This window comes from Cebidichthys violaceus, unplaced genomic scaffold (assembly GCF_023349555.1).
Source record: "Cebidichthys violaceus isolate CVI_PGR_0920_01 unplaced genomic scaffold, fCebVio1.0.p SCAF_5, whole genome shotgun sequence".
Taxonomy (NCBI): Eukaryota; Metazoa; Chordata; class Actinopteri; order Perciformes; family Stichaeidae; genus Cebidichthys; species Cebidichthys violaceus.
In genome coordinates this window covers 15850737-15874699 of record NW_027176705.1, presented here as the reverse complement: position 1 = coordinate 15874699, position 23963 = coordinate 15850737, and the positions used below count along the sequence as shown (strand labels likewise).

The 23963-nt window shown below is 42.9% G+C and overlaps 1 protein-coding gene across 3 annotated transcripts in view; it reads right to left on the bottom strand.

The window, feature by feature from the left end:
- Positions 1–1307: 1307 nt before the first annotated feature.
- nhsb (Nance-Horan syndrome b (congenital cataracts and dental anomalies)) overlaps positions 1308–23963 on the bottom strand; it is a 52323-nt gene continuing 29667 nt past the window's right edge. Inside the window, exons 2-12 of one of the 3 annotated variants that reach the window (XM_068730533.1) lie at positions 13277–13429; positions 12972–13108; positions 12558–12605; positions 12292–12336; positions 12150–12194; positions 11367–11559; positions 11004–11135; positions 10325–10477; positions 6509–9688; positions 5819–5960; positions 1308–5633 (exon numbers count right to left, since the gene is read on the bottom strand). In XM_068730533.1, the coding sequence (XP_068586634.1) occupies positions 5006–5633; positions 5819–5960; positions 6509–9688; positions 10325–10477; positions 11004–11135; positions 11367–11559; positions 12150–12194; positions 12292–12336; positions 12558–12605; positions 12972–13108; positions 13277–13429 (4856 nt within the window). In that variant the 3' untranslated portion in view covers positions 1308–5005. The remainder of the gene's footprint in view (positions 5634–5818; positions 5961–6508; positions 9689–10324; positions 10478–11003; positions 11136–11366; positions 11560–12149; positions 12195–12291; positions 12337–12557; positions 12606–12971; positions 13109–13276; positions 13430–23963) is intronic. The other 2 variants (XM_068730534.1, XM_068730535.1) reach the window with 2 other exon arrangements.

The following is a 23963-nucleotide window of genomic DNA, read 5'->3' as shown; positions in this document are numbered from 1 at the left end:
AATGTATTTCACGTATGTGTAGAACATGTTTAGTGTTGCTGATCTGACATTAAACCGCAGTGAAAAAGCACAGAGAGGCAAACAGTACCTCTGCCTCACTGAAGAGGGCGTGCGAGAGCCCACGGGTCGGGGTTATGCTTGTTCTGTCGTTGCTCTTCTTCTACACTTCTCTTCTTCTTCTTATATTTTGCTTTGACCACAAGAATGTAAGATTATATATCCAAGCTTAAAAATATCTCAAAAAACAAGGAAATATGAACAAATCAACAGCAATTCAACGTCGGACAGGTAAAGTAACCTTTTATGTGTTTGTTGTTCTCTTTATACATCCGGGGTTGTTACGCAGATTATCGCGGAATCTCACGATTTTCACGGGTGGCGCCCGCGAGCGCTCCGCTTCTGAAACGCTCCCGGTGAAATCAAATATGTACCTTACCTATGTGTGTGTAAAGAATGCTGATATGAAGTATGAAAAACAACCAGTAGTCAATGTGTAAGCTGCCAATTGAATGGTGATTGAAGCTACCCTATTGGGTTCATATATTTGTAAATCTGACTTATGTAGTGTCAGTGCCTCAACAGCCACGATCCTCACCGCACGTCACTGATCGTTACTCAAGTAAAGTACAAGTACCCCAAAGTTGTATTTAAGTACATTACTTGAGTAAATGTACTTAGTTAATTTCCACCACTGCCATGTGTTTGATGACATTATCTCATAAATGTGATATGTTTTAGTTGTAGCGTTGGTTATGACAATCTGTTAAATGTTGTGTAAATAGGAACTTCTGTCATTCTGAGAACTTTAGAAGCAAGCAAAGGTGTTTTAAAATTCATTATTTCTTTAAAAAAATGTAATTTGTCTAAAAACGAGAATTGATCATCCTAAATCTTTCTTTATTTTCAAACGGGGAAATTGTTGGTTTGCTCACAGCTGAGACTGAGACCAAGTAGATCTAAAGCACAGCCTTATTAATTAAATATCATCTTATATTAAAAATTCAGATTCACGGGAGGGGGGTCTGCAGAGTTTTTAAGTTTTTAAGTCAAATCTCAAGTAAGTTAAGTCAGGGAAGTTAAATCTAAAGTCTATAGGCTAAAGTATTTGTCAGTTCAATAAGAATGAATTTTGGATCCTTAGTTTGTAGACGGTCAAGAAGCTTCAGCTTCAGGAGAAATCCAGTAGTGGAGACTTAAAGTGGACGAGATGGAAACAGGGACATCTAGTGGAGAGATTCTCTCAGTACACTTTGGTCTGATGGGGAGGAAAATGAAGTGTCACACAAAAGGAATTCCGTTTCAACGCAATCACATTTATTGGCTTTTTTTCTATGCACAGTTACTAAGCAGCCTGATGAGCTGTTAAAATGAATTAGATATAGAATAATGGAATTTTCACAATGTTGTAACCCCCCCCAGAAAATAAATAAATACAAGACTGAAGGTGTTGCACAGCTCCAAAATATACAAAGGCTTGGAAATAATCATGTAAACTTTGAAAAAAAAAAAAAAACTTTTTTCTTTTTATTATTTTATTGATTTATTTTACAAAAGAAAGAATTTGAAACATTTTTTTTCTTTAAAAAGTTATTTACAGGTTTATACAAAAATACAAAAGTGATTCAAATCTGTTAAGTCCTAGCTAGTTTTAAACATGGAGCCTCTTTTAAATAGATAGTTACACTATATCCTTTTTTTCAGTTCTCTGTCACATATTTTAAAGTCTGTTTAGTGTTATTCCATACTGTACACTGTTGAGAAAAAATACCCAGTGGTTGTTGTCACACTTCTCTTTCGGGCAAAATTGCGTGCAGACAAGTTGGGACCAAGAATCTATACTAAGTTATGGATTCTTGTTTTGCTCCCAAGCTATTGAGGACTGAGGTTTGAGACGGCTAAATGAATGGTAACGGGAGTCTGCATGGCAACCTCTTAGTTTGTCTTTCTAATCAAATTGTGTCAGTAAATCATCGCTCCACTGATTTTACAAATATAGGAAACAGTCTTAAAATACCTCTGTAGCATATCAGTGCCGGGTACAGTACGGAAAAATCACATGAAACAAATTGACAAAATACTTATGAGTACTTTTGTTTTGAAGCTTCTGAATAGGATTTCACAGCCGCATTGCATTTGTCGTAAAATACTGTATCGGTCTTACTGGTTTCGTTTATTATAATTATTCAGTTATGATGTTTTGTGGCAATCAAAAATTCTGCTATGAGTCAAAAGTAAAGACAATGACTTTCTGATCCGATCAAACTAGTTTTTGGGTGGATGAATGGATAGTTTTGTTATTTCCATTTCCATCTTTTTTTATTTGTACATTTCGTATCTAAAGCGGTTTGTCCGGATGCACCTTATAACCGAATCAGCAGTTTCTCCTGGAAGATATTTCTCTCACTCCCAACTTCCACGGCTCCAGCAAGACTAGGACCCAGCACCGAGTGTTCGGATTCTCCATCCCGACAGATTCTGTATCATTATTTTCTTTACAGTCTCTTATACGTATGATTGTCCAGTGAGTAGATATACAGTACAAGATAAACCCCTGTTTGTGATCACGACTATACAGAACAGAATTAGCCAGACAGTTTGTACATCTATAGAACACACTATTGAACTTGAACATTTCAACGGAAAATACAAAATCTTTTCTCGTGGTATGGAGACATCCCTCAGATAAAAATAATGATATGGTGGCGTCCTTTTCTTTTCTTCTTCTTCTTTTTTTTTCTCTTCACTTATTGCATGCGATAGAAAACACAACAAATAAAACAATGAACAGGAACAAGTGCGCTTCAGCAGTACGGGTATGATGAATGCAAAATTCTAATAATCATTTCACAGCTTTTTACCCTCTCCATCTTACACAGTGTCAGTTCTGCAATTCAGATTCGCTGAGTATCAAACAGTTGTGGTTTCTATCTATCTATCTATCTATCTATCTATCTATCTATCTATCTATCTATCTATCTATCTATCTATCTGAAGCATTTACAATAAAACAGTAATATGCTTGCTGAGGTATTCACAGAATACAGTGAATGGTTTCTACTGAAGTACGGCCTCTGAATGTAAGAAGTGTATGTGTTGTGTTTGCTGCGATAGGAAGGCGAGAGTTCAAACTTTCCACTGATGACAGTTTACTTCCGTAACACACTGGATGTTCAAAATGTGATACATGTATTGGAAGGATGAGAAAGATGTTATACTCTAACCCAGGTGTTGGATAGAAAAGGCAGCAGCAACGCAACGGTTGCTTTGAAATGTCCGTGGTATGTAGTCCCTTCCTCCTCTTGTCTCCTCTCCTTCAGATTTTGTGGTATGAAGCTCGGAGGGTAAGACAAAATGGTGTACACCAGCCACTGGGTTGAGCTTTTTCACCTGTCTAATGCTACTGGGTCAGTGCAAATGAAGGAGAGGCAACAAGGAGAGGAGAACAGTGTACAACGTTGAGATTCATGTGTGATGTTGTCAGTGAGACCTGTTCTTCTATGCTACACTCAGGTTGATTCCCTATAAAATTTCGGCTTGTTGTTTTATATAGATATTACTTTTTTTTTTTTAATATTCAGTACAAATATACATATGCAATTTTTAATTTATAAGATATATTTTCTTTTCAAGGAATATTCTTGAAGAGTCATGAAGTGCAAAAGCGAGGTTGGTTCTTGGAAAGCTTTCCAAATTCACCTCTAGTCAAACCGATTGAGGACCATCTAAAGCATTTTCACCGTCTGCACTCAATGGTGTCTTTGAAACTGCTTTGAAATGCACCTTTTCCCCTTCAAGTCAGCACAGCAAGACTGGCCAGCAGCTGGAAAAGCTTTAATCAGTCTAAACATACTAGATTTCAAGGTTGGGTTTTAAGTATGTGATTGAATCATGGTGGAACATGGCACGTGTCCATGTATATATGTGCAGGGACTTATAAATGCCCTCTTCACAACCACCTCTAGTAGAGAAAGGCCACTGTGCGATTGTCCAAAATGAGCCTGTATCTATCTGACCAAGCCCTTGCTCCTTCTTGTTAGACACTCAAATCCAAGACAAATCAATCTAGATCACTGGCAATGGAATACAAATGTCACTAAAACCTTTCACAGTGAAAGATTAATTATTCTTATAATACAAAGGAAACACAGAAATGTCGACAGAAACCAGGATCCAGGGGATGTTTCCATATAGGGTCATGCAACATGGTGAAACTTTATCATCATGTTCTGAGGCGCAGTTTTACAAAAATACATGCATCATGTTATCTTTTTGGATATAATTAATGTGGAGAAATATATGATTGGCTCTGTGTGATATACTCTATGCCAGGTCTGCAGATGGAAATATAATAGATAGGTTGGTGCTGTGTTGTTAGTAACTTCCACAAGGAAACAACCCTTGCTTGTTGGCAGGAATATTGAGGTTGGACTCTGGGAAGTCTGGCCAATGCTTTGGGCACCACAAGAATATTACATTTCACAAGAATTTTTCATTTTAAAAAGAAAGCAGTTCCTCAGCGACACACTCGCACCCACGCCAGTCAAAACACAATAATTAGAAATATCAGTGGATGTTGCATGTGCTCGTTCATGCACTCGCACGTTGTCCATACTCCAAAAGAAATCTTTTCTTAGAATTTACCAAATATTTGGGACTGATTTTTTTTTCTTCTTCTACATTTTGTTCAAACAGTTCAATCAAAATAGGTCTCAAGTCTGGCTCTTTTAACTATGTGGGAGATGTTCATTTGATAATACAGTATTAAGGTATATCCTCAAAATGTTCATAATCATCCCTTTATGATTCTGTAACACTCTGTCCGATCCCCTTAAATAGAACAGCAGATCCAAAACTGGGTGCATTTTAGCAACAGTCAGATTTTGTGTGTCGGAAGAACTACACTATTGGCCATGATGACACACCTATCCAAGATAAGAAAAGTAGAAGGGGCCATTTCAAAAGTAGGACACAGCTGAGAATAGAGGACATCTCTCATCAGGTGGTTTTAGGATGATCTATCATCATGGGGGCTCCCATCTGAGTTCTCTGTCTCCCCTTCGGAAATGGCTTGCATGGGGGCCGTGTAGAGGCGGCTGCGTGTACTATAGCGACTGCTGTTGGCTACAGGGGGGATCCGAGATCGCCCCTGTCGAGATGCAGCTGACAGAGGCAGGGTTTTGGGGGTGAAACTCTCAGAGTTGGCTCTGGGAAAAAGGCCTGGTATCTGGATTGGGTCAAAGCCAGAAATGTGGGGCTCTTGGAGTGTAAAGGGTAGCTCCTCAGCCTGTCTAATGGCCCCTTCCTGAAGGGGGTCCCCAGGGGTTTTAGGGGTAATGGGGCTCTTCAGAATCTCTGTGGCTGACATGCGGTAGCTGGAATCGGACCTGCTACCTTTCTTCAGCAACAGAAGTTTAAACTCCTCATTAGACGTGCTGGATTTCTTGGCGCTGCGGTAGATTGGCACAGGGGCTCGTTGTGATGCGGCAGCAGTGGCCGTGGTGACTGGGATGTTGAGAGGTGGGGCTGGCGGGATAATGACGGTGGCGACAGGAGTCACTGGTGGCGCAGAGCAGAGACGAGACTTTGCGTTTAAGTCTCCTGAATCTTTACGGCCCAGGACCTTCCTCTTTGATCTGAATGAGGAAATAACAGGACAGTTCTAATACTTAGACAGTGGATGAATAGATACAGGGATAACATAAACACATAAAAAAGACCTTGAAGTAGCTGGATCACGACTAAAATCTGACAAATAGGAGCAGTACACAGACACTGTAGACAGAATCAAATACATATACCAGTGCAAAATTTGCAGCACCTGTGTATCATGGCAAACAGGTCCTCCGTTGTACGGGTCTTGTTGGGTGATGTGATAATGATGTCATCATCCACTTTGGTGTCATCCATCAGAGGGGAGAGTGAATTATCACTGGGCGTGGAATCTGTAGCACAAGACATCCCTATCACATGTCATCTGGTTGTTTGATCATTTACTATACAATAGGTTTGGGCCATATGTTAAAATTCGCCAACCAGCCGCCGTCAGCCCAACAACCGGTGATTGCCGATACATTCGACCAATTGCCCAACCCTAGCATATAATTGGTGAGATAACCATCCTTTAAAGCCTTCTCTCTGTTTATGATTACAGGTTACTCCAAAATTAAAGAGTAACTCCACACTTAAACATACCTTTTAGAGCTGTAAACTAAATATGAGTGTAATGTGATGAGACGCATCAATGCTGGAGGTAAAATTTACATTTACAATACAACATCTACTGTTTTTAATCAGCCCTGAACATTGCAAGGCTAATGCTGACATAGAGACGAATCCACTAGGACTTATCTATGTCATGAAGTTTATATAAATAAATATCTAATCAGAGGTTAGCAATCTACACCCCCCCCCCCCCCTTACCCCTAGGCCCCGCCTATAAGTAGGAGTCTTTAAAACTACTGTAATCTTTACTAAAGAGTACTACTTCTGCCAGAATAATTTAGCTTACCTTTACTGAAGTAATCCTCAGTGTCAGGAGTGGTGGAGTCATCTTTGCTCTCATGTGGCTGCTGCTGATGGGCACTTCTGGTAGCACCTGATAACACTTCTTCCTCTTCTTCCTGCTCTTCATGTCCTCCTCTCCTTGCATCGCTGATTAGGTAAGGATGCGATGCCTCCATTGTGGTACCAGGCACTTTGACTGGACTAGCCCAGGGCCCTGAGTCTGAGTGGGATATCCCAGCAAATTCATACGCTGGGGGCGGAGGGTGGTTCGATCGATTGCCTCCTCTGTAACATGCAGCCCTCTGTTGCTCTTTCACCTGCTCTTCCTCTTCCTCCTCATCGTCTTCATCATCATCATCATCCTGGGAGAACGAGCGCTCCCCCAAAACCCTAAACTCAGGGTGTGCATGAGCTGAGTGTGTGAGCCCTCTGAATTCTGTGTGCGAGTGGATATGTGTGTGTAGATCCACAGGCGAAGGGTGGGGGGCACGTGGCACGGGCCGATGCAGGGGTGAGCTGTCCTCAGAGAGTTCAGACGATGGGTCCATCCGGGTTCTGAAGGCCGTCATAGCCCAGAAGGTTCCAGGTCCATAGCGGTCCTGTCTGAGTAGCAGGCTTTCATAGGATGGAGGCCCATCAGGGTGGCGGCCAGGAGGAGTTGGTTGCAAATGTTCAGGGGAGGGTGTGTGGTCATGTGCTGGGGGTCTGGGAGGTGGTCTGCGAGGAGGGAGAGGCCTTGTGTTGGTAGGTGGCGGAGCCAATGTAGAACCACTAGGAGGATATTTGGGTCTTGTTGCGGTCTCTGTTCCGCTTGCAGTTTCCTGGTCTGCTATGGTAGCACTATCTGTAGATCTGCTAATAGGATGGAGCCGCACTGAACGAAGAGCAGATGGAGTTATTACCAATAGATTGGGGCTGGGAATTGTCAGAGCAGAGTTTGAACTTGGCGGTGGGTTGGTATTTGATGACTCAGGGACCAACAGTTTTGTTCCAGTGGCTAAAACATTTCCAACTCTGTGTTTGCTGTGGTGGAGCGTGTGCATGTGGTGCGTTCGGTGGGATAGCGTGTGTCTGACATAACCACCATGAAGAACATTGAGATCAAGTTGAGAAGGTGGAGGTGGGAAGTCTGGGTCTCTCTTATAGCCAGAGGAAATGCAAGCTCCATCTCTGGGGAAGTGCTGCAGGGAAGAGAGAGAAGACTTCCTCTCGGGCACTTTGGGCTTTCTCTTGCCAGTTGAGGGCGACAGTGGTCCTGGGAAGAACGCTGCCGATGATGAGGGCAAGGTTGACGTTGGAGTCTCTGATTGGCTGGAGTAGCCACTTGATGGGGAGGCCAGGCCAGCCAGCTTCTCAGGTGACCCAAGTTTGAAGTCTCCAGGTGGGAGAGGAGGACTAGTTGCCCTGGTCTCTGCAGCCTGAGCTAGTGCCTGGGTTTGGGTTTCTGTGGAGGAGGACGAGCTGTCTGGTGACTTGATACACTCCATGACAGTAGTGCCTGTGGCTGTGCTTGAGTTGGACATGGATGTGTACTCACCATTGTTGGATTTTAGCTCAGTGTTGTGAAGCCACAGGTCTGCATAGTCGGATTGCACAGCACCTTCATCCTTAAATGAGTGTGTATCTGCAGAGCTGAAGGACATGGGCTCTACTATGTCCACGGTTTCACCCAGTCCCCTTCCCCAAGTTCCCAAAGGCTCTGCCACTAGACAAGATGTCTGTAATGGTTCTGGAGCACCTCCAAGCTCTAGCTCCAGTTCCAGCTTCATATCTGTGGAAGACAAGGTAAGGTCTTGTTCACTAACCATCTTTGGTTGATCCTGATCTGCTTGTGTGTCCGTTCCAACATCAATACCACTACAAGTGTCCTTCAGCGAGGAGGTTCGTTTAGGTGGTGGAGGTTTGACTTTTGGTTTCCTCAGTGGACGACAAGTCCTCCCCAGAGTCATAGAACCAGCTCTGAAGACAGCTAAGGGCTGGGGATAAACTCCATTGGATCGTGGTGCTGCCACAGTGTTGGAGTGGCCACAGTCAGGCCCTGGGTCTGCATAGTTATACATGTATCCTCTGTAACTCTGACTACACTCCCCAAAATGCACAGAAGAGGAGTAGAAACCCTCTGTATCAGATGGGTAATGAGAGACAGACTCTTTTTCAGTGTTGCTGGTCTTGTCACGAAAACAGGTTTGGTCTTGTAGGCCTTGTTTGGAGCTGTACTCTTGCGCTAACCCATGGCTTCGGCTCAGATTTTGAGTTTGGTCAGGGTCTTGGTCCGGATCAATCTGGTCTTGGTCTGGAGGGTATGTCCACTCCCCCTCACTAGCTGTACTGACCCCTGCATCGTCCAGTTGGTCTGTGGCTGAAGATGTGAAAGAGCTTGACCTGTGGCCCTGGCCCTGGGGTCTGAGGTCTGAGTGGTATGAGGGATCCAGGGAGAATCCCTCATCAATGGCATTGGGCACAGTGTTGAGCGATAGCTCGGAGTCGCAGTGGGATGAGCCTGTTAGTGGTGGAGAAGAAGGCGGGGGGATGGTTTCAGATGTCTGTGAGGGGCAGGTGGAGCTAGAACCACTCCAGTTCCCGCTTGACGACTGGTGGTCCTCCTTGTGGTCCACATGGCTGCCTAGGACTCCTGTTGTAGACACAGAGTGAATGGGGCTGCTGAAAGTATCTGAACTTGATGAGATCTCACAGCTGCCCATATCAGCCTTGCGGGGCAAGCGAGAACGACCCCTCTCCATCCAGCTGTGCTCTGGGCTCCCTCCTCCACCCCCTCTGTCTCTCTCTCCAGACCGCTGCAACCTCTTTAGACTTCCAAGTTGCAGTGGCTCAGGAGCTGCCTGGTCATCTGTGCTCTCTTCTTCATCCTTCATCATCATCATCTTCATTCTTGGACTTGGTCCAGGTGGAATAAAGTCCTCTGCTTCATATGGTGACAAGTCCTCGTCTTCGTCGTCATCATCATAATTGTCATCGTCGTCCTCATCACTGTCCATCAGACGTCCACCCTCTCGAGGAAGGCTTCGAGAGCGCAAGCGTCCACAGTGGGCTGCAGCACTGGTGTATGTGGAATCTGACTGGTCACCCAGGGAAGAAATGTTGCCTGTTGAATGGGAGAGGGAGGCAGGGATTCCCTGATGGCCACGTTGGGCTCTGATGCGCCTTCTGGAGGGAGCAGCTGTACCTATAGAGGGGAAGACAAAAGAGCGAGAGAGAGAGGGACATATTTCTCAATGTCTTGGATGTGGACCATATACTAAGTTACTCTACATAAGTAAAATGAATTCCAGTTTGATGGAATTAGTTTGAAGATGAAAGTAGTGTGTGAAATACAAGGGTTCTTGGTGGGTCCAACTTTAGGATGTCTCTGGAAAAATGATTTAATCGTAATTATAACTAAAATGTCTTTTAAAACCTTTCTATGTCCAGCCGTGTTCCTGATTTGAATTGTAAAAAATGTATTTACAATATGAATACAAATAAAGTAAAGTTCTAAATGTTACAGGCAACCCCCTCCGCCAGGTTTCCCCTCAACCAGTGTCTCACGCTGTCACTGGCTGTAGCTTTCTAATAGACTCTGCGAAAGGTCAAGATATTTAGCATGCTAGATATCTGAAATGTATCAGCGATGCATAAGCTAGGCTTTTGGCACGTGTCTTCGAACAGTTCCCTTAAGCGCGATTTACGAGCGCCGAGCCACTGTCGGTGAGTGGGAAATCAGGGATAAAGTCGTGGACTGTTTACTAGGTACTAGTCCGTAGTGCAAATATGGGAGCCAGATTAAAAAACCAAATATACTTGTCCATTCTTAGAAACTTACATGCTATAAGGAAATCATCTGTTTGGCAGCCAGAGTCACGAGTGTGATGGAGACGACCACTGATTAAGAGGTCTTCCTGACAGAGAGAGAGTTGGTGCGGGTTGGCATGGACAATCACTGTGCGCTCTCTTGCTACGGGTGATTCATCTGAGTCTGAAAGCAAAGAGACAAAGCATGTGGAGTTTCAGTCCTAAAGGGTAAAGGTAACATTTTACACAGCTATGTTGCTGAGAATCAGGACCTCCCTTATTCATGATCAGATTGTGAATGAATCCACAGCTAAGCCATTTTCCTAAAACCATATTATTTGGATGCAAAAACAAGGGTGGAAGCATCTGAAATGTATATGACAATTGTCCATTGCATTATGAAACTGCATGCATGTGCAACCACAGGTAAACAGGTCAAAGCTGAACCAGGAAGTAGCTAGTAAAGTTGGGTAACAGTTTTAATGGACTGCCTAGTATTTTTGTTTGCATGTGATTGTTGCTGCTCATTTAGCTTGCCCTCGTGAACTCATGGCTGTATTAGCAAGGTCACCTCATTCCCAGATTTCAGCAATTAAATTGGAAAAATATTAATGATATTAATAAAACCAATAGCAATTTGCCAAACCTAAAAGATTAAGATCTATACAGTATAATAACCCTAAATTTTCCAGGTGTGCTCTATAACATACCCATGTCCTGTTGTACTCTTTTGGGTATTCCTGTGATAGTCTTCCTCCTCCTCAGCTTCCTTCTCCTCTGAAGAACCGACTGGGAATGGACTAGAGAGCAACGAGCACTTGCTTCCCTGTCAAACCCAACTCCTGCAATAACAACACAGAAGCCGTAAGCCATATGAAAAGCTAAAGTTTAATATATTCAATTAGATTCCTGGTTTTCATGCAGGCAGTCTGGGTTTGATTCCTGATTTGGGAACAGTTGCTGTTTGGTCACTTGTTAGCACTGTTGTCTCACAATAACAAATTGCCTGATTGATCCTCACTAGGGCCAACCTTGCTCTTTCTTACTTTTCCTATTGTTCTTCTTTGTCTTACCTGTGACGTTGATGGGGATAATGCAGGAGGAGATGGAGTGAGAATCGCCAGTTGACTTCTGATTTGATGGTGGGAGGTTTTCCTTGGACCAGTTCGTCTGTTTGTCCTGGGTCAAGGGGGCGATGGGGGCTGAGGCCTTGGCTCTGTGGCCTCCCAAGACCTCGCCACAATCGCCTTCCCCTGTCGAGACAGTCTGGAGGGAACAAACGGACGGCAGCCACATTATATACATGGAAGGTGCTGATACAGTCCTACAGTTTAAATACATCTCAGTTACTTAGTTGTACAGACTCAAGGGAATTATTTATCATGTTGATGTGTAGCATGAAGCAGACGCTGTTTACAATTTCTCTAGCATCTGAAGATATGTTTTTGAATTGATTTGATTAGAGGGAAAACAGAAAGTTATAATAGCACAAATGCTTGATACCTTTCTATTCCATGGAATGAAGATGCAACCTTCAATAGGGTGAAGTGAGTAAAAGCACTCAAACTATTAGCACAAAATAAAGAAAAGACAAAAGAAAAACAAAAAAACAGGCAACATGACATGAGTAATCCAAAAGATTAAATCATTTCAAATAAAGAGATTAAAGAAAAGTTAAAAGGTAAAGGATGAATGAGACAGACAATGTATATATTTTTTAATTTTTCCAGTTTCCTTTCTCTAACAGTCTTAAAAAATCCATTATGTTAAAATCTTGTTCACCTTGTCTTTCAATAACTACAAACTACTACAAGTGTGTTACAGTTGATAGTTCGCCATTCAAGCATCGTTCTTACCTTTCTTTGGATCGTCTTTGTATCTGCCTCTCTCCCTGGCCTCTCCTGTGGCAGCAGGAAAACACACACATACAACCAATTATTGCTGAGTGTGCAAATCCTCCACTAATGAAATTACAGACGTGTCAGAGAATGTTCTTACTTTTCTCTGTATGGTCTGGATCTCTGTTTCTCTCACGGCTCTCTCCTTCAAGAAATGAATGTAAAGTTAGCGCGATAAAAGAATGGCTAAACAACCCCATAATAAAAGAGAAATCAAATGTAGTGCTGTAGAGCAATGTTACATGAAAGAGACACACAGCAGTGACTGTACACACAGCACCGGTGCATAGAACACAAATCTTACAGCATGGCGTCTAGATGTTAGACATTAACAGACATGAACACACAGACAGATTTCTGTTTTACCTTCCTGGGCTGATAGTCTAACTCTCGCTCCCTCTCTGCTCTCTCTTGCTGCATGACAACATCAGAATGAGATATTGTGTCAGTATGTTGGAACAAATAGTCAATAAGAATCACAATAAGCACAAAAATGTGAATAAGAAAACTGTGTTTCTTTGATGTTCTACTTAATGTCTTCCTTTCCCATACCTTACTAAGGGAAAACTGTCTAGTTGGTTAACTTTGTTTGCATGTTTGAGATTTTTGCAACTGTAGTGAGACTTGTCTCGTACACATAATCCTGAATTTATCGTCTCATTGGCATATTGTTTTATAAGAAATCACTTAATATGGAGCTGCCATTTAAAGCAAACCATTTCTGGACCCCCCCCCCCCTACCCCCTGCTTGGTTGATTGTGGGATATGCGCCATCCTTACCGCTCGCGCCAGGCGGCTCCTCTGTTGCCGGCGGATGCTGTGTGGCGAGGGAAAGGTGGGCATAGGGGGAGCCACTGAGATAGAGATGGTCACCTTGTTTCTCTCCCGACTCGTGGAACGGTGGTGCTGTTGTTCGTCTGTGAACCCCAAACACACACACCCACACACACCCACACACACACACACACACACACACACACACACACACACACACACACACACACACACACACACATCAAAACGTGTAATCTGTTTTATCTGCACACATCAAAATGCAGCTGACCAAATTAGCCTCTCTCTCTCACCTCGATGCAGGGCTCTGAGACTGAGCTGAGCGCTTCTGTGCAGCTCCTCCAGACATGGTGGTCGGGTACAAGGATGAAACACGTTGTGTTGCTGGTGCCATGGAGCCTGATAGTGAAGCGACAGTTTGCTCTCTATATCCAGGTTTGACACAGCTACGATGAGAGAGGAGAGAGAGAGAGACAGAGGATGTTCAAAGGAATCTCTATGATGACTCTGAGATAAATACAAAATAAAAAAATGCCAACTGGTCTGCACACGAGCAAAGTTGGCGTTCCGTTTTTTATGCAGCTTTTTGACCTTTTGTGTGATTCTAGCCAATCAAAAGAACAACATATCTTTTAACCTCATAGACCCAAAGGTCGTAGGACCGCCCAGCAGGCCAAGGGGCAAATAATGAGCTGAGGTCCCGAGCTGAACGCCCCCATTCTTCCTGCTGTCTTTGCTTCCTATACCAAGTCTGTTGCCTTCAAGATCTCAAAAAGTACGCAGCAGACTACAAATGACAACAAAAAATCTGGCCTGCAGCCCCACAAACCAACCAGTACTTCTGTGTAGGAACACTATCTGTTGCCAGCAGGGGGCAACCTCCAGGTCTGACAAGTGAAGCCAATGTGGAAGTGCATTAAACTTGTATTCTTTCTAATAGCAAGCAGGGGGCGACTCCTCTGGTTGCTGAAAGAAGTCTGATTGTATAGAAGTCTATGAGAAAATGACTCTACATCTCACTTGATTTATTACCTCAGTAAACATTTTAAACACTAGTTTATGGTCTCAATCATAGTTTCAAGTCTTCTTCAATACAGCATGATGTTCATTTAGTGAATTATGGTCCAATTCAGAGTAAAATAGAAGATAAAGCAGGGTATGTTTTAGGATGCGGCTACATTGTCATTGACAGGTTGCTACCACGGTGTTGTCTGGTGTGGGAGTTGTCCGTGTTTTCATCTTAGAACTTTAACCCTTTCACAGTGTGGTAACCTAAAAATGTCTTGTTCAGCTTTCGGCTGTACTTAGCTCCACCTTGTCGTGTCACATGTGGTTGCAAAAACCAAGATGGCAACGGCCAAAATGCCAACTATGAGGATTCAAAACTGACATCACAGTTTCCTACGCCCACTTCTTATTATCCGTCTATGGTTTCCAGGTAGGCTGAATGCCAATTAGTTTGATTAAACACATTTATTTATAGAACATGATTACATTATCAAAAAAAAAAAAGACCAAAGGTCTTAAAACTACATTTTGACATAGGACCCCTCCACATGACAGGGGAGTGTTGCATATTCTCAAATAAAACAATTCATTAAATTGACCTTTTGTGTGTCACAAACCATTGATACATTTTTAATTTGAGGTTTCTGGGGCTCCTGGGTGTCTTGGGGTGCAGTTACCATGTTGGTAATCTAGAATGGTTTAGGTCTCAATCTTAACCCAATTCTTGAAATATTATTCTAGTATCTCCGGAATGAAAATACCAAAAATGTCATTGTTGTTTTAAGACATGGTTGTTAAAAAAGGACATTGTCACGCCTTTCATCACCATGTCTGTTCCACCAGCATCGGAAAGAAAACTGCAATAAACTGAGATCCAGGCCAGGCTTTACAATTTACCACCTACAGCCAGAGAGGCCTCACACTAAAGCCAGACAACACAATGCACTAAACAGAGGAAAATAAGGACAATGATGTTATAAGTTGATACACAAAAAGTACTCAGAAAGTCTGATTAAAGGCACGTAACATTACTCTCTCGACATTGTACATTTAAACATGAGACTAGGCCGAGGCACGCCAGCAGGTGGCAGCTAAACACGCCTCACCACTGCAACGCTGCATGCACCAGCACAACACCGCGCATTGCTCACAGTCCGCTCTGTTTATTGCCACCACACTACATATTTATCAGAAAACACGACGAACCCTACTATCATGAATGATGCACACCTGACAATCTCTCACTTTGCTTTACAAAGATTAAAACGGTTGATTTGCAGACGAGGAGAGCGAGAGAGAAGGACTGTGATTATCCATCTCTCTTATCTGCTCTCAGAGCCCCTTTAGCTTTTATTATGAAATCTATTTCCCCTCTTTTAACTCTGAATGTAAAATGCGACTGTGCCCTTGAAAGCCACACTGTACATCAGTAGCCAGGCAACCTTTCATTGCTCATCAAGGCTCGTATTTGCCTGCAATTAAATCATCGAGCTCACATCAGCAGCATCTGGCCGATTTTGAACTACAAGGTTAGAGACGCACAGGAGACTAGCTTGTTCACACTAGATAAACAATTACACGGCGTTCTGCCCCAAAGACGGTCGCATACAGACAAAGTTATCGTCTTGTTATGCACATCACACTCTGTGTTTTCAACGATCATGAAGACAACGTTTATATAATGCAACTAAAAGACTCCAAAGACTCCGCAGCTGCACAAACACACTTTTCAGATGAAATTGTTTGCATTGTAGTAGAGGAGTAACAGTAACAGAAATTAAAAGGCAAATTGAAATATATTTGAGATGAGGCATTTTGTCACTTTGGGCATTTTTTTGGTTTGCTTACTGTAAAGGTGAAATTCTGGGATGCTTAATGCAATTCCAGGAGATCCTCGTGTTAGTTGCATAGAGCTGGTGCTCATTAAAATGACAGATCTGCAAGATCTGCAAAAAAACCTGCCTCGATACCTGCTTGTGAGCGCTAGTTACCATGGATAGAGTTAAACGAAGAGGGCCAGAGAAGCAGAAGATTGTTACCCAAAGTGCTTCTCTGCAGAAGGTGCTGACCTAGTTGTTGTGACACAGTTGAATTAGTGGATTTGTTACTGTAGCTTTTCTGCCTGCTAGCCCACTTGTTCCCCTCATCTTTCTTCTCACCGTCCCTTCCTTCTCTTCCTCTCTTACACTCTTTTCTTGTTTGTTGCTCCTCATCATTACAGTTAAAGTTGTAGTGCTAAAACTGCATTACTCAGTTAAATGTCCCCTCCTGCTTTATTGTGTATGTCATTAAAAAAAAAAATGAAAAGATGTTCTTATGGAAGATTTTTTTTTACTTAAAGATCTATTCTAGACATGTTTAAGAAAACCTCTGCTTTGAATCAATGAAATATGTTTTTTCCACAATAATAAGGTCACCATAATCTACTCCTGTCGCATAGAAAAATCCAGAATATATAAAGATGCAAATGTTGTTAATATACTTCAAAGAAAAGTCCATTCTCAGTATGTTTGCTGGGGGTCTCATGTTTCCACATCCCACTTATTTAAGTTGCATACCGCAACGCAGTCGGCTCCAAGATAGATGTGAAGTTACAAAATCCCGCCTGTATGAAGCTGACTTTTATTCAGATTTAAGGTGAGCACGGTGAAATGTTCCCCCTTCAGCCCTTCATGTGAAAACAGCCTTCTAGTGGCAAACTCTGCACATGCGTCATCCTGCACGGTGAAGCTCAAACACCCGCTAGTAGTGGCATTGAGCAGAGAAGAATAAATCGCTAACAAAACATCAGCAAAGTGCCGTGACATCAAGCTTCGCACGCCATTGCCGCAGCAACAACTTCACTAAACAAACATGTAAATAGAGTCAGAGTTTCCCTCTTGACCACTCTGCCCAGTACCTCGACAACCTTCCCTCTGGCGGCAACTCGCGGATCCCTAAAGAGACTCAGCAAAACATGCTGGAGAAGAGAATCCACCAGGAATGCAAACCATAAATGATCAGTAGCATGGAACAAAATCTAAATGTTTGCATTTGGCGTATTTCAGCGTTTCACCTCTCTTCCCTACCTGCATTGTCCCGCCTCGCTCTTACTGTCCTGCACCTCTTCCTCCTCATCTGCGATCGATTGTAACGGAGCTTATGCTGGGAGTTACCCATCGCTATCGTCCAGGACCAGACATGGCTGAGCACACGTACAAACTCCTCTAACGCACACTCTGTCTGCCTCGCTCTCTTCCTGTCTTTTACCCATCATCCCTCTCACTGTATCCCTCCATCTCTGCTTCCCCTCATCCTGAAATCTGCAGGTGCAGTGTCAGCAGCTTGCAGTGTCATCATCAGGACTTGCATGCCAACAGCACCAAGAGACGGGAGGAGAGGAGGTACAGTAAAAAAAAAAGAAGAAAGAAATGCATGTGATGAAGAAATACAATGCAAATCAGAGTACTGCAGCAATTCACAGGAGCCAAGCGCTCAAACCGAAGAAATGCTAATGCTGGTCAAGATCCGTGTGAACTTTGACGCAATTTGAATGAAGAAATGTTTGAGGAGAAAAGCTCTAATCAACATGAGTTTTTAGCTGTACATGGCGACACTAGGAATGATAAACTTCTGTCTCCATCATTAGCAAATCCAAAAAAATGATAGGACAGATGGTGATGGATGGATGGATGGATGTGTCAAAGTTTAAAGGCCGATACTTGAGGTGTCTAAAGGCACCAGTGTGCTGCAGACACATTGGAGGGCAGCGATCCGGCAATTTATATAACTTTTAAAAACCAAATCCAACATTCATGCCCACTTCACTCCGTGATCGACCTGTTTGAACTTCTTTCTCACTCAACTATTCCCGTCACTTTTTGTGCAACACACAGTGTCTTCCAGGAGAGGCTGTCGCCGTTTTCCCCACATTTGAACTATTTTGGTCTCCCCGTTCGTGACAACTGTACTCACCCGTTTCAATTATATTCAGGCTTAAATGTAGGCACAATTGAGCTATGGGTGTTGTCACGGAGACTACGCCATATTTGATACAGACTATGAGCATACCCCGAGTAGAAGGGCAGGAAGGTGCTTTCAAACTGTCAATGAGTCACGCTACTTAGCCTGCTTGGGAAAGCCTTTGCAAGAGTTCTAGGAAGAAAAGCATCAAACCAGGCCAGGCTCCCAAAACTGGCCCTAGTGCTGACAGAAGCTCAGTCTCAGCCTGATTGTCATTCACTAAGAGGGGCTGGTGCATGTGGTTTGGGCACCTGGTAATGTCCCTCCCTCAGTGTTGCAGGAGCTCAATGCATAACCAACTAGCAGGGGGAGTGCGAGTGCTCTGTGGAAGAGCATGTATAGGCAATAGACAATAGATGGACGGAAACTCCCTGCCTACAGCGACTGGACAACATAGAGCTGATTTTATTTGCAAACACAGGGGCTTCGTATGCACTGCAAAGTCAAGAGAGCCTGATGGGCCCAAATGCATCAACTGGCAACTGGCAATGTCAACGCAAAGGTTTTAAAGTGTGCGATGTACAGTTGGTGAGTTATTGGCTATAATGTAAAAGTGTATTTTATGGCACCACTTCGGCCTCATCTGGCTAATGGGTCTAATTTTTTTATCACCTGAGTAGTGAATGAGTTATGATCTGGGAGCCTTGGCTGATGTGGGCTTTTATGCCTTCTGAGATCCACAAACTTTTAGGGAAGAAGAGGAGACAGAAGGAGACAGAGAACTTAAAATAAAGTAATGGTGTGAGGTTCAGTTGCTCAGCTCCGGCTCTTTTTTTGTTATGCACAGAGGACACACTAGTGTAAAACAGCACACTATAAAAAAAAACACCACCAGGCACAGTCATCCATGACATTTGCAATGAGAACACAGACTCCCCACATGTCACTGCTTTAATATTGCTCTTTCTCTTTCTGGCACAGCTATATGATTTAGTCTCTCTTTCTCTCTCTCTCTCTCTCTCTCTCTCTCTCTCTCTCTCTCTCTCTCTGGTCCAGATGTGAGTGAATGTAAGTCATTAGCGGAGAATGTATTAGGGTGTATCTGGGTCAGGCAACACACTCCCTATGGCAGTAGCTGCAGAATCTTGTCATAGTAGACAGCTGTTATATAAGAAACACTAGCTGGCCAGTTCTGCAGAGGAAAGACTGTGCACTGTTAGTCGGCCTGCAAACGGCTCAGCGCCTCCTCATCTCATCAACTGTAGTATTACATTGATGGCAGCATTTGGTTTCAGCCACAGTGGTCAAATTGTGTTTTTGGGAATACGTTTAACGTGAACTCTGGCTGAGCACACATAGCTGAATACAACCAAACACAAAATCAAAGCTTAACGAGACAATCTTATTTCACACTGTCCGACAGCGTCATGTACATTATGCTATGTGTCACCGTTGTCAACCCTTCATTGAAGCTATATTTATATTTTTTAGAAGATAATCGACCAATAAAATGGCACAAAATCAGAACAGTCAAAAATCCAAATCCTGTGACGAAAGCAGGGAAATATTCTCTGTACATTTTTGGTTTGTTGTTATGGAAAAATTAGTTGATAACAAATTATAAGATTGTTGCAGATTAAGTTTCACGTCCATTAATTGCCTAATTAATTCAGCTCTCTGCGTTTACACTGTGACAGGATATATTCAAACTATAAGTTTGATAATGAATCTGAAGACATAATTAATTGATGTAGCCTTCCATAAAATGAAAATATTCTACATAACTTGTCCCTGCATCTTTTACAAAATTCTCTGTAATTCGACCTGACATAGTTGATATTTTTGAAACCTTTGGGATTTGGTCGTACACTTTTCTTCACCTGACAGTGATCAATTAGCTAAAATAGCGTCTTAATGTAAATGTGTTGATTGTTGTCATTAAGTTCAGCCCGATGTAACGAATGTTTTTTTCCTGACAGTTAGCTGATATTATAACAGTGTCACTAAAGTCACATTCCTGTCTTAATTAAAAGTAATTTCAGTGTTTCAAAAATAAAGTCAAAAACTAAGCAGGTAATGACAGCTTTAAGGAACACACCGATGCTGCAGACTTCAGTTGACAGTACCTTTGGATCGCTCAGGGACGCAGCCCAGACCGAGACAAGCCAAAGCCATGGTCAGCAGCTGTCCACTCTCTCTCCTTCTTATCCTCTTTTTGGTCTTTCTGTGCCGCTCCTCCCTTTGTCCTGCAGACTCCTTGTCATCTGTGTCCGTATAACGCCACCTTATTTACCCCCGCAGACCTCTCTGAATCATTCCTGTGCAAGTCCAACATCCAGACTAGCAACATCTGCAGACACAGACCCCCCCCCCCCCCACCCCCACCCCCTCCACCTCCTCACCCACCCACCTGCTGTCCCTGCACGCTCTCCTCCCTCCAGCGGACCCAACACGTCACTGTAAAGAAATACTTCTTTGTCCGCGTGTGTCACATGTGGAACGTTTCACTTTGGCCTCGCCGAGAGCCGCATCGCACTCGCAAGGAGCGATGCGCCCACGTTTTAATCACAAACTCAAAACACTTCTCTGCCCCGTCTCTGTTGTGTCTCTGCGGGTCACCCCCGTCCGTCGGTGTCAGATGGTAGGATCCTGCCTGGGCATGGCCTGTCCCTGACCGTAATCTCTTTATGATGGGTTCGGCCACAAAGTATTAATGTATTAATCCACCACATGCTGGGAAAATGTATCACGTGTTCAATCTTTCTATTGCTGCCACCATAGAGTGATGATCGTGTGTGTGTGTGTGTGTGTGTGTGTGTGTGTGTGTGTGTGTGTGTGTGTGTGTGTGTGAACACTTGATTTAGAGTTGGTGTAAAAGCATTTATTTACAGTGAAATAATAGATGCATGTTAAAACAATGAAATTGGACAAAAATCTGGAAGCAAATTATTCTCAATATCTTTCACCGTCTTCCTCTAGGAAACTTTGTCTTTGTCAACATCCCCATGCGCTTGACACACACACACACACACACACACACACACACACACGCAGAGCAGAGCAGAGAGAGTGTGCGAGCACCCCGCCCGGTAATCTGCTGTAATCTGGAGCTCTGGCAGTTCACTGATTTTGGAGTAGAGCTGGCGGAGCAGGCAGTCTGCTCGAAGAGCTTTCAGCGTCCCGCCGCGGCCGGGAACGACAAAGACCCACCGTAAAAAAATATCTGCACACACACACACACACACACACACACACACACACACACACACACACACACACACACACACACACATGCAAAGCCACCACGTGGTCTGCACGCGCTTCACCGCAGTGGTCAGCGTCAGCACAAACGGTGGAGAGCGCGGTCGTGAATATTAAATGCACGGCCGTTCCTTGTGGCTTTCCTCGGTTGTTTGCTGCAGTTTCTCTAAACAGGACTGCCGGGAGGCCTTTAATCGCCTGTGGTCCCTGGGGTCGTTTGTCAGCCGCGGTATTGAGTGATGTATGAAACATCAGGGCCGGGTCACAGACCTTTCAGCTGCATATGAGCCACATCGTAGCCTCTTGGATAATGGCTTGTTCTGCCTGGGGAGCTTTAGGCCAAAGCACTTAATCAGTATCATCTTAAGTCACTTAAAACACACTTTTACACACTTGTTTTTATGTAGGAATATTGCTCAATTCTTTTTAAGATTTGTATAGAACACAATTCCCTTGTCTGTTTCGCTCTTTATTTTTTTTTGTCTGTGTCCTCCTTTCACACATAATGAATAAATCATGCTACCCCCGTTCCCCGTTCCCCTTTCCCCATCCCTCTTTCCCCAGCTGCACACCTGCACCATTGTCCAGCCGGCCTCCTCATTCTCTCTGTCCTGCCCCTCTGACCTGCACAACATTCATGTTGGCTGTGTGCACATTTCTATAAGGGTTTGAGGCCTTTCTGTAAGGGCCAGCAGGGGTGAGTCACAGTGTCTGACAATGAATCCAAAAGTCTTATTTATAGCAACCCGCCACGTCACAGTTTGCCCGACGAGCCAGAGGAAATATCAACAACGTAACAGCAGGTTAAACATTCAGGGGATTATTTCCTGGCTCTGCACACGCTGTTCACCCAGTATGAACAGACTCCACTGATAGTGTTCCTGTGCTGCCTCTTAGTGGCTCAGCATGAACACTACACCGATGGTGTATGGACATGTGGACTGGAAGTGATCGGTGGATCTGTCAGTGCTGCCATAACTTTTATATATTATTCTATAATTCAACTGAAAAACAAACCAACCAAAGTGTGCATGCTGTAGGAAACGTCCTAATAGAGAAAAATAGGTCACTATACTATGGGGGGAAAAACTGCATTTTATTTATGAATAGACATACATTTTTGGAAATATACTTGTTTGCCGTCTTTTTGAAGGTTAGATGAGTCAATGGATATTCCTCATCATCATGTCTTTCATATCATGTACCGACACGTTTGTAAAGCTCGAAACATTGTGTTTCATTTGTTTAACTTTGGAGTGAGACAACTTTCCCCCCTGCCTATATAATGAACAATCAGGATTAATAAAGTCAAGTGGTGAAGACAGTTCTACCCATTGCTGTCGGTGCTATTTGTATTACTTTGTCATTGTTAAACTAAGCTAATCACCTCCTGGCTCCACACTTAAATAAAGACTTCATTATTTTGGGGAAAAAAGGCTCACAAATAGAGTTATCTGTATTTGGATATGTTCAGTGTCGACCTTTTTTTGTGCCAAAAATATTTTTCATAAATACGTTTAATATCAGCCTCATATCACGCTTGCAGAAAGTCAAAATGCCATGTGGTTAACGTTGTGAAACTATCGGTTAGGTTGACGCAGCATCACTACTTGGTTAAAATAATAACATAAATAATAAGATAACAGTGACATGTAACAACTGTAACTAGCGTAAATAAACAACCGTAATTTTTTTTTTTTGTAATGTCACGTAACGAGTTTAACAATGTTACGAAATAAGCCTCAAGTCAACGTCGACTTTTGATTTCATGCAGGACAGAACAGCTGCCTGCTGGGTGAAAGTCCTGTGTTTGTTAGACTCCCACCAGCTCTTAGATCACTTTCTTGCTTGTTTTACTCATTATTATAATGATACTGTGTAACTTCCAACAACTGTTGCTCGATGCACTACGTCACTTTGCTCTGGCGTTAACATTCGACGCATATGTTTTTCCTGGCGACGGGGCCGTCTGTCCACAGGTCCTGCACCTGGTCAACAAACATCCAGCACATAAGTAAACGTATCATTGTATTGTGAACAAGATATACAATTTAATAGTGAGCTTTAAAGGTATCTTAGATCGGTATAAATCTTCTCTCTGCAAGATAGTGTATAAGCCCAAAATGTCAAATTAACCCTTTAGCACACACGTGAGAGCCAATATGTGTATTTAACAATAAGTGGAATTAGCAATAGTGAAATTACAAAGGAATGAAATAAATACTATGATCTGTTACCCAGTGTGTTCTGTTAACTTGAGTCTTTATCCTCAGATAATAATTGTTTGTTTAACTGAAAATACGCATAGACAATTTGACAAAAGGCAAAATATTGTGTAGCTGTTTGGAAGAAAGGAGTTTAAAACCTACATATTTTGCACTCAATGTGAGGCACAAAAACATCAGAACAGTGGAGAAAGGCAGCAGCAGGAGATCAATGTTTTATCATCTCATGTTGTTGTCGGGCCTCCTCTCCTTGCTCAAACCTTTTGTGAGGCTTCTGGATTTCCCCAATCCTCATCAATATTGCAGCGTTGTTCCTAAAGAGGCAGTAATGAGGGAAGGAAATATGGAGGGAATAATAGAGCAGCGCATACTACAGGAAAAATGTTAGCAGTCGATTATAATTCCTCTGTCTTTTGTCTCAACAGTGTTTTAGTTTGGACGCACACACACACACACTGCATACTACATATTCAGTCTGTGAGTTGGGCTTTTTGGGAGTTAACTATTCATTTTAATAATTATTTAATAATAAATCATATAATTA